Raw genomic sequence first — 11,057 nt, forward strand, 5'->3', positions numbered from 1 at the left:
ACAGCTGCAGCTGTATTACATTTTTGGCACACTATCCCTCTCACAGATTAATTTTTCCAACTATCTTAGAAGTTCTGAGTGTATCTGATGAGTCATCGCATCACTAATACAGCTGTATCTTACAGTGTCAGGAAACATTTGGCTTCAGCCTTGTTTGTGGCCTCCCTGTCATAAAGTGATAATTCTAACACATAAGCCATAGTCAGACATAAAGATAAGTCTGAAATGGGCTTAATGTTGTGGGGCTTAATGTTGTCGTAGCAGTGTTGTGATGCCGGTAAACCTGGCCACCTACATCTCCACTCCATCCCGAATTCAAGCAGACCTTCACATGTTCACCATGAAGATCTGCAAAGTTGCTTGGAAGCATGTTCAGCTGAATGCGCTTCAAGAATTTCTGTGATCAGCAGTTCTAACTAGGCAGAGCATCCAGTCGTGAAAATACTGTAACCACGTTCAGCTGAATGCACTTTAAGCACCTCTATGGATCTTCATGGTGAACCCACAAAGGTCTACCTGCCCTCTGGTTAATACGAAGGACATTGGGTGAGGCTTGGGTAAGTGCCTCCATTGCTCATCCACAATTACAGCCCTACCGGCTTTCAGGTTTAGTACTCAAGTGTAGCTACAGCGTTTGTTAAAGCAATGGTTCCCAACCTTGAGTCCCCAGATGTTCTTGGACTACAACTTCCAGAAATCCTGGCCAGCACAGCTGGTGGTGAAATCTTCTGGGATTTTTAGTCCAAGAACTTCTTGGGACCCAGGGTTGCAAACCACTATTAATTTGTTACTTAAGTGGCTCACAGAGAATGACTTGTAGATTGTCTCAATTGACTCTAGTAACACAGACATTATTGACTCCTCCAAAAGTGCTCTTCTGGTCACTTTGGAATTGTGCAAAGCTCTGCTGGGGTTTTTCCCTTGACCCATGCAAAAGCAGACCAGCTATCTCAAGTGCTGATTCACTGTAGCCAGAGGGTTAGGATAGCTAATCTCACTGAGGGGGGGCATGCTTCACCCAGAGCCATTCCTAGTTCATTAAAATTTCTCTGGGTTTAGATGTAATTCAACCTACATGTTGACCCAGACTCACACTCCGCCTGTCTATCTTTGTGTAACTGCCCAGCTTTTTGTCTGCCATATTTCCAGTGCCTTCCCTTGGATGTGGCTTTTGTTTACACTGTATGGCAGTACTGATCTCTAAGTGTAAAACAGTAAATCACTTTTCAGATGTCTGCCGAAGCTTCCAGGCGTTATTTCAGCTTGCATTATTTGAGGTCCATATTTACAGTATTTACAACTAGTTATAAAGAATATGCTCCTTATAATGAATTCCTTTTTTGGCTTAAACTTTTTAATTACTTTTATAGTTACTGAGGAATGGTCTCATGCAGCAGTGAAGGAGCAGCAGCAATGTAGATAGAAGGGGAATATTTTTTTCTATAAAACAGGCCAGCAGCTTTCAGCATTCAGATTTTTTTTAGAACTAACTAAAGTAACAAATTATGGAGATAGGAAAATGTTTCTTTTTAAGAAAGAAACCTTTCTTTCTTTTTAAACGTTTGTGATCATATTAGCAGCTAAATTCTTTTTTTAAAAGGGCCTCCGGCTTGTAACAATAACTATTGTTATTGCCATAGCTCTGGTGGACAGCGGGGCAGCTTGCTAATAACTATTGGTTTATGGTTTCAGAGAGCCCCCCAGGTCCTCTTGTAAAGGGGCACGTATTGCTCCTTAGGCAGAGACACATGTGCTCTTAACAATTGGAGGCCTTCACTCCAGGGTGATCTAACCTGCTTCTCTGAAGGCATTTACAGAATGTGAAGTTCTTCCATCCTTTCTTTGAGATGCGTCAGGGCCAAAGCAGGACATTTGATAGAATGCCTATTACCCCTCCAAATCAAAGTACATCGTATCCAAAGTCAGCAAGTTGTTTTAGCCCATAAGCACCTCTCCCGATCCCTGGAGGTACAAATGCATTGATAATAAGAGAACTAACAATATGATACCTTTTCATGAGATGCCGAATCTCATGAAAGGGCATCAGAGCAGCTGAGACTGCATTTCCTGCATTAGGAGCTCCTTTGCTTCTAGTTTCTGAAATAAACTCCTACCAAACCTTCAGGGAAGGGAATGTGTCAGCTCTTGCCTTGACAGGGGCTTGCAAAGCCAGCTGCTGCTAGACATGAGCGAGAACTCTGGACAGCACCGCAGTAATTGAAGAAGAAAATGATACAGATATGTACACATTTCTTGGCATATTAAATACTGTAGTCATTATTTAAGTAATGTTACCTGGCTGGATAGCTCGGTGGTTTTGGTATCTCTCTACAAAGCCAGAGGTTGGGAGTTCGATTCCCCACTGTGCCTCCAGGAGGAAGAGCCAGTCTGTGGGGCCTCAGGCAAGCTGCACAGTCCCCGAAGAGCCCCCCAGAAGAAGGGAACGGGAAACCACTTCTGAGTACTTTCTACCTGGGAAACCCTGAAAAGTCAGAATTGATTCAGTGGCGCATGAAGAAAAAGAAGTAATGCTAGTGATTGCTGTCTTATATGGGTCATTCTAGAGTTGCTGCCAGTTTAAACTATCTGCAGCCCTTCATAAAGAATTTCCCCTTGTTTGAGTTTCATATGTCTTGGCTTGCGAAAATGCTCAGAGGGAGCCACAGTCCACCCATCTGGGGATTGACAGCGTTACCACAAGTTGGTGAGGATATGTAGTGTGTGCCTACATATTAATGAAGCCATTGCCAAATTCCCTTTTGGAGCACCATCTTGATGTTATGAAATATGGGCATATGCTGAGCAAAAAATGAGATCTGGCCAAATGTCAGACCAACCTGACTAACTTTCCACCACATAAAGCTCCCGTTGATTAGCTTGGGCTGTTGCGTTGCCATTATCTGAACATTTTCAGCTTTACTCCATTGCTTGGGGCTTTCAGGAGCCATTGTGGTAGGTCCTGGCTAGAGTGCCCCTTATACTTAGAATGTGAATCGCATCCCTGCGGAGTCTCAGATTCTGACCTGTGTCCGGATTTGGGGGTGAATTCTGTTGGCTTCAAAGCATGCAATTAAAACATGCTCAGACTCTTGTCTTTTCTGTTACCTTGCATGATAGCATGTTGTGGCTGGTTTCAGACATAAAACTGAGCAGTTCCTCATCTTTGACAGAATTAACCACAGGAGACATAGTTTTTTCAACCAAACATTTACTTTCACAAGAAGGAGGGGGATCAACTATAACTTCAGTAGGTCCAACGGAACTGGCTGCTAACGAGGAATCAGTCCACAACATAGGAAGTCTATCAACGGCTTCATTGTCTCTTAACGTGGAGACACTCCAAAAGTCTTGTCTGTTGGTCTTCTCATAGGATTGCTCCTTACTGCGCATATGGTTCCACAACAGGGGTAACATGCCCAATCCCCCTCACGAGGGGTCTGAGCCGCTGGAATAGGCTCTGGTCAGATCACCTTCCTCCAGGGACCTTTCCCCCACGGGTATACAGTGGTGCCTCACTTGACGACGTTAATTTGTTCCAGCAAAATCGCTGTAGAGCGAAAACATCATAAAGCGAAATAAAAAAGCCCATTGAAATGCATTGAAAACCGTTCAATGCGTTCCAATGGGCTGAATAACTCACCGTCCAACTAAGATCCTCCATAAGAGCGGCCATTTTCGCTGCCTGTAAAGCAAGGAATCTGTCCAAAAACACACCGGGGAGCCATTTTGAGCAGCCGGTGGCCATTTTGAAAACCCGACAATCACCTGTTTTGATCGTGGTAATGTGAAGAATCAGTTCCTGAAGCAGGGAACCGATCGTCGCAAAGCCAAAAAAAAACCAAAAAAACCCCCCAAAAAACATTAAAACATTGTCGTGAAGCGGATTCGTCGTTATCCGGGGTAATTGTTAAGCGGGGCATGACTATATACAATCCCTTCCAAAGTATCCAGTTCTCCCAATTGTATTTCTAGACCGTGACCTCCTCGCCCACACGCATGACCACCACCTCTTTCTCTCCTCACTTCTTCCTGGCACGTTAAACACATAGGGTTCTTCTTCCTCCCTTCTCTTTCTGCTGCCTTCCTCCTTATCCTCTCATTCTGGACTAATCCATTCCTCCAATCCCCAGCTTTTCTTTTTCTCCCCCCACTTCCTCTGACATCGAAGCCTTCAGTCATTTCCTCCCCTTCCCCCCCTTTTTTCTCTCCTCGCTCATCAGTCACCCCTCCCCCTATAGCTAGGTCCTCCATCCTTGTAGGTAAACCAGACACAAGGGTGCTGACTCCTTCTGCCCCAGACGATCAAGGGGACGGCTCACTTCCAGACTTAAGTGACACCTTAACCTCCTCTTCACACACATGCTACTACTGGAACTTACATGTTTGTCGTTATGTCATCTGTTACACCTTTAGCATTTGCTGCTGATGGATCGATGCCCATCAGAAAGGCCTTCCCTCCCACTATTAGGCTTTAGACCAGAAATCTCAGAAAATGTGACACTGCTGTCTTTGTAGGGCTACTGTATGACCTTGGGCCAGTTACTATATCAGAGCTTAATCTATTCCACAACATTGTTGTAAGTAAAAGGAAGAACTATGTATATTCTCTTCCTGCCTTTGGGTTGGATCTGGAATAGGCGGCAGTGGCCCTCCAGACATTATTGCCTAGATTACATCAACTCTAGCCAGTATAGCTGGTGGTGAGGGATTATGCAGTCGAAGAACATTAGGAAAGTCATTGTTATCCACACCTAAATTAGACACAATTTAATCCATGGGACTTTATATTAGTTATGATTAAATTAAGGATCAAACCAGACAATAAGGAAAATGTGCATTTTCTAGGATTAGCCTGTTATTCAGCCTGCAAACCAGTTTCCTCAGAGATGTGTGCCTCAAGTGACTGGCAAATTAATCCTTGTTTTCCTGTCAGTGGTGATTCAGGTAATTATAATGAAATAATGTAAATTCCGGTGGCAAATTGCCACTAATTAACAAGGTGCGGATAGCATTTCTAGTCATGCAACCAGCAGTGCAACTGTCTTCTTGTTAATTAGTGACTATTTGTTGCTGCATCTTATGTGATTTCACTCATGCCTGTGTGAATTGCCAATAGGATTCTTGCCAGTGACTGTATACAGTATAAAATGGATGCAAGATGTGGAAGTGAGGAAAAGTATGTACTATAACAGACATATTTCACCAATTGAAGGAGCACTATTTCTGAATATGTGTTTAATGTGTCATCTGGTTTGTTTTCATTAACTTCGGTGGATGTTCACTAAGCGTGACTAAGATTTTGGAAGCAATGTTTTATCCCTTCTTCCAGAGGATTGCATCTGTACTTAGTCATGCTTAGTGAACATGCTTAGTGATAAAAAAGTAAACACACTCTTATCTGGAATCATTTCCTTGACATCAGGAACATTTAGTTATCTACTGATTTACGTACTTGTGTCATCTTTTCCCTTGGAAGAAAAAGCAACTCGTTTGTCTGTCACTGGGTCGCCTTGTACAGGCTGCCCTAGCTGCCTCTTTCTCTGGATGACTCTCTGGGGACTTCAGCTGCAACAACCTTGGTGGGAGGGTTTTGCAATTGTAGGAAACTCATAGTGCAATAGAAACATGGTAGTGGCCCCAGCCTATGACCCTGCTAACCAAACCTTTAAAGAGCAGCAGTGCCTGATGGGTCTCCTTCCCCTCTCAACCAGCCATCTTAATTATTTTTTTCTATTCCATAGGATTGACAGTAATCTTGTCTGAAACAGGAACTGTTTCTTTCTTTTCGACAGGCATGTTACAGAATGGAAAGAAGTTTGATTCCTCCCGAGATCGAAACAAACCTTTCCGGTTCAAGATTGGAAGACAAGAAGTCATTAAGGGTTTTGAGGAAGGAACTGCACAGGTATGAGCCATTACGCTGGTCTGTTTTCCCAAATGCCAAGTGCAGTAATTGGTGGATAACAGCATAACAGATGAGGTAGAAAATATGGAAGACAGTATGGTTGACTCCAGATGTAGTTATACTCAGAGGAAACCTACTTCTGTCTATGAGACTTAAGTTAAGCTTGTCTAATTTTAGTTTCAATGATTTCAGTTTAAGTATGACTCTGGATGCAGTCTGGGCCTTGTATGTGTACCTGCATATGTGTGTGCCAGTCTGTGTGTAGGTAACGTCCAGTTAGATATGTTTTAGAACCCTAGCACACTGCTTGGTTTCGTTTTCCTTCAGTCCAAAAGAGCTTCAATTTTTTGATCAAGAGTTGACTGAACTTCCATCTATCACGACTCATTGGCCAGAATCCTGTTGGTTAGTTACACCATTGTAAGTCTGGCAACATAAATTGCAGTGGCAAATTTCTGCTTAATAAGTCACTGTTCACTTCCCTCATTGAACATCATTTGTATGAGTTCATATGCAACAAGGGATACAGGCGGCAACTTGCTAACTAGTTAGATTTACCACTGTGATTTGTGCTGTTGCTCTTAACACTGGTATAAGTGATGAGTAGGATTATGGTCCCTGAATGCACCCAGAATGCTGCTGAAAAATGCTCAAAGGAATGGATTTAGAGACTGATGTCAATATTACATGAATGAACCAGTGACTTATATTTATGGTAAGAGTCACAGAAATTTATCTGGCTTAATCCAGCAAACAGTTCAGAATTGGAATCAGGGCAGACTTGGCAGCACATGCTTCATGAGGCATCCTTCAGTCTCGAGAGACTATGGTAACGTGCTCTATATGGAGGACTTGGAATAGTGTAGCTGAGGAGGCCAATTTGAGAGTGACAATCCCTTCCACACGAAAGACAATCTGTCCCCTGCCCAGCTCCCTGATTTGGATGATTTCGGGACTGCCTCTTTGCCTTGGCCTGCTGGACAAGGGTCTCTTCAAATTGGGAGAGGCTGTGCTTCACCACCTGCCTCCAGGCTGAACACTCAGATGTCAAGGTTTCCCATCTGTTGAGGTCCATTCCTAAGGCCTTCAGATCCTGCTTGCAGATATCCTTGTATCGCAGCTGAGGTCTCCCTCTGGATCGATTTCCCTGCACTAATTCTCCATACAGGAGATATTTTACAAGAGTACATACAGGAGTACAGTGGTGCCTCGCACAACGAGCGCCCCGTAGAGCGATGAATTCGCTCTACGGGGACATTTTTTCGATCGCTAATGCGATCGCAGAGCAACAGCCCCAATGGGCGAAAATCGCAGAGCGAAGGTCGGTAAGCGGTTCGCTTACTGACCTTCGCTTTGCGACCTGCCGATCGGCTGTTCCGCAGCTACAAAATGGCCGCCGGAAGCCCCAAAATGGCCGCGCGCAGCGTTTTCGTGCCCTCGTTAAGCGAGGGGAGGGCGTGAAAATGGCTGCCGGCCATAGGGAAGCATCGCTGAACGGTGAGTATTCGGCCCAATTGGAACGCATTAAACCATGTTTAATGCGTTCCAATGGCTTTTCCTGCCCTGTTCAACGATGCTTTCACACAGCGAGGGTTAATCCGGAACGGATTAACCTCGCCGTGCGAGGCACCACTGTACATGCTAAAACTGTCCCATAATAGATCTTAAATATATATATATAAAAGACCTGTTATGGGACAATTTTAGCATGTACTCCTGTATGTACTCTTGTAAAATATCTCCTGTATGGAGAATTAGTGCAGGGAAATCAACCCATCACTTCTGCAAATGCATCTCCTCTTCACAGAACACTGAGATTTTCTTGTTAGATTTTTAAAGCTGATACCAGAGCCTGCAAGTCACTAGTTACAAGTAACATAGCTCCCTGTACTGTAACTCGTTAACATTTTCTGAATATTTTCTACCTAGGAAACTTTGCAAAGGGTTGCCATAGATGAGAAGCAACTTGACAGCCCACAAATAGCAATTATTATGTATTCTATTTAGAGCACTGCAATTATATTAAAACCTTAAAAGGAAAAAATCAATAATAATTACTCATAAGAATAAACTGTTTTGAAATCAAAGGAGAAATGATGAGATTGTTGGCTATGCTTTAGAGACACAAAGCAGTTTCAGGAACATTAATCTTTTATGACTATGCCATAATATTAAGAAGAAGGTACATCTTCCACAGTCAATACTTTCCCTCTTTGGCAACCTGAGGTTTGAAACAACATGTTATGGTAACAACGTCGCCTGTATCACATTACTTTTGGGGGACTACAAGGACGTATCTATTATTGTTAATTCTAAAGTATGTTAGGGTTTATTAGGGGGGATTTTGGTCATTACTTTTTTAAAAATGTGTTTGAGGAGAAAAATAAAGGTAACGTCATCAATGCCTTACTCTCAAAGTAACAAGCTACCTTTTAAAAGTAATTATACTGGCATGTTACTTTAAAAATAACAAATTTAAAAATAATGAAAATGTAACTTAGTTATGCTTTCATTATTTACAAGTAACAATATATTTTCTGGCTTCTGAATCTCAGTTCAGCTAATGCTTTTGTCACGTATTTTGACAACAAGAACGCATTGCTAATGCTGTCAGTGAAGATGATGTAGTGCTCATGTAAACAAATTGACAAGCCATGATTTTTTTAAAAAAAATCCGTCCATATGTATAGGGACAAGGAGTGAGCCGACACTTTGTTGGAACCAAGTTCCACTGGAGAAAATTTTCTTCTAGGCCCTGTGTGTAGGATCTTTGTAAGACTACTCTAGAGCAGATAAATTTAAAATCTAGGTGCAACTTTGCCTATATAAGCACCTTACAGGATAGCAGCGTGGAAATTTACATGGAAGTAAGTTCTACTCTGTGCCATGCTCCTTATGGTTAGGTGCGTGTGCTTGCTTAAGGTTGTACTTCAAGAGCAACTCCCCTTCAGAAACAATTGGCAGCCATTTGTGCCTGTCAACTGTTCACTGGCTCCATCTTGTGGCTTCTTTCTTGCACTGGGAGTAAATATTAGTAAGTACGACTTAGGGCTTGGCTAAATTTATTTATTTATTTAACTTATATGCCGCCCACTCTACCCAAAGGTCTCTGGGCGGCTTCTGGTTAAATATCCTAATACTCCTGGTTTTGCATCAGGTTCAGCATGCTTGGAACTGATTTAAAAATATCTGGCTGCATGACATACAGCTAAGCACATGTGGGGTTTGCCAAAAATGGTACCAACTAAAAGGGGATTTGGACTGCAGTCCAAAATCATTTTTTAAATTATTTTATTAGTGCCTTGAACTAGCATTGTGCCAGTTCAGAACTTTTAAAAATAGTTAAAAAGTGATGAGAGTGGGGACAAGCTGCTACAGCTAACACTCACTCCCCGCAGCTGCACTAAAACTCGCAGTTCTTGGTCCCCCGACCACCACCCCTCACCTGAACATGGGCTGCACCCTCCTTCTCAGCTCCACATAGCTCCCAACAGTTTGGGAAAGCAACAGTTAATATCTGTGGAGATTGCTTGACTTACAACAGTTTGCTTCCAATAGTTATGCCATTTGCACAACAGGATTTCATCCAATGTTATAACAACTGCCCTGTTGTAACAGATCATTACATGACCAGAAAAATTGCCAAGTTTGCCATTGCCACCATAGGCGGATGGAATCAGGTATCCTTTTTTCCAGGGTTCATATGTTAATTTTCATATTCTTCCTGAGGTGAATCGTAGAAATAGGTTTGTCTCCTGTTATTTAATGGAAGAATGACAATTCTGGTATTCAGCTTCAAGAGAGACAGTCAGGTTTAAAAAATAGACACAAGGTGTAATACATGGATCGGTGACATGGTTTGTAATGCTTTCTCCTATTTCTCTCTTCCTATCATGATAATCTAAACGCCAGATGAGTCTGGGACAAAGAGCAAAGCTAACCTGTACCCCTGACATGGCATACGGAACCACAGGCCACCCTGGAGTCATCCCGCCCAATGCTACTTTGATTTTTGATGTGGAGCTGCTTAGGATAGAATAAAATGGGACAACTGACTGAAGACACCTGTTGATAACCACCCGTTCCTTCCCTATGAATGGGGAAAAAAAATCTCACTGGAATTTCACTCGTCATGCAAACAACACCGATCCTGAGGTTGTTTTCCCATTGTCTTCCCTCTTTTTTACTCTTCTTATTGGTGTCAGTAATGGTCCCTGTTTGGATGCTTCTTTGCTGTGGAGATGGGGGAAATGGCTGTAATTTTTGAGTTGTACATTTTATTTTAATTTGCACGTGAAGCTTAAAAATTGTGACTAGAACCATATATATATATAAATATATATAAAACTATAGAGAGATTACTTATTGAGAAACCACTGCCTTACTCTACCACTTAAAAGAATAAAACACGTGAGGGTGCTCAGACGTCAAGTGTGTACCTCTTGTACACAAGCGGGCATTAGCCAAACCAAGTTACCTGCGCTGCCACTTTTTCCACATCTTGTATGTTCAGCCTGCTGATGTTTTGAAGAAAATGTCTCATACAAAAACTTTCCAAGGAGAAAAATAAAATCTTGATATTTTATAGCTTCTCTGCCTTTGTGTCTTTGCTTCTTGCTTTAAGTAATTACATACAGTAATTACATGCAGAGTATCCTTAATCACAAATTGTACTTCTGTTTTTTGCATGGGTGCATCTTATTAACAATAGGATCAAACAAACATCCTCTTGTATGTTTGGTTAAATTTCACCAGCAAAAGCATCTCAACTTTAACTTCCGTTAGCACACTTTGCCACAGAGATTTTTAATGATAACCAGTGTTCTGTGTCTAAGTTGCACTGGCCATGTGACCACGGAAGATTGTCTTTGGACAAAACGCTGGCTGTATGGCTTGGAAACGGGGATGAGCACCGCCCCCTAGAGTCGAACACGACTGGACAAAAATTGTCAAGGGGAACCTTTTACCTTTACCTTTAGCCAGGCCTAAGTACTCTTCTTGGATACACCACACATATTAAGTTATCCTTATTTTACTTGAAAACAAGATGTCTCGTATTAGATCACGTAGGCATGATTTGCACTGGCTGGATTAGGCATTCTCCCAATTAAGCTACATGGATTTCTGTACAAGCACCCTATGTTCTCACACC

At 42.3% G+C, this 11,057-nt stretch overlaps 1 protein-coding gene across 1 annotated transcript in view; it reads left to right on the forward strand.

Annotated features, from left to right (window-relative positions):
* Nucleotides 1–10,497, forward strand: part of FKBP1B (FKBP prolyl isomerase 1B) — a 30,336-nt gene extending 19,839 nt beyond the window's left edge. The window contains exons 3-4 of the mRNA XM_020788035.3: nucleotides 5,793–5,905; nucleotides 9,818–10,497. Coding sequence (XP_020643694.1) covers nucleotides 5,793–5,905; nucleotides 9,818–9,946 — 242 coding nt within the window. The 3' untranslated portion in view covers nucleotides 9,947–10,497. The remainder of the gene's footprint in view (nucleotides 1–5,792; nucleotides 5,906–9,817) is intronic.
* The last annotated feature ends 560 nt before the right edge of the window (nucleotides 10,498–11,057 follow it).

This window comes from Pogona vitticeps, chromosome 1 (genome assembly GCF_051106095.1).
Source record: "Pogona vitticeps strain Pit_001003342236 chromosome 1, PviZW2.1, whole genome shotgun sequence".
Lineage (NCBI taxonomy): Eukaryota > Metazoa > Chordata > Lepidosauria > Squamata > Agamidae > Pogona > Pogona vitticeps.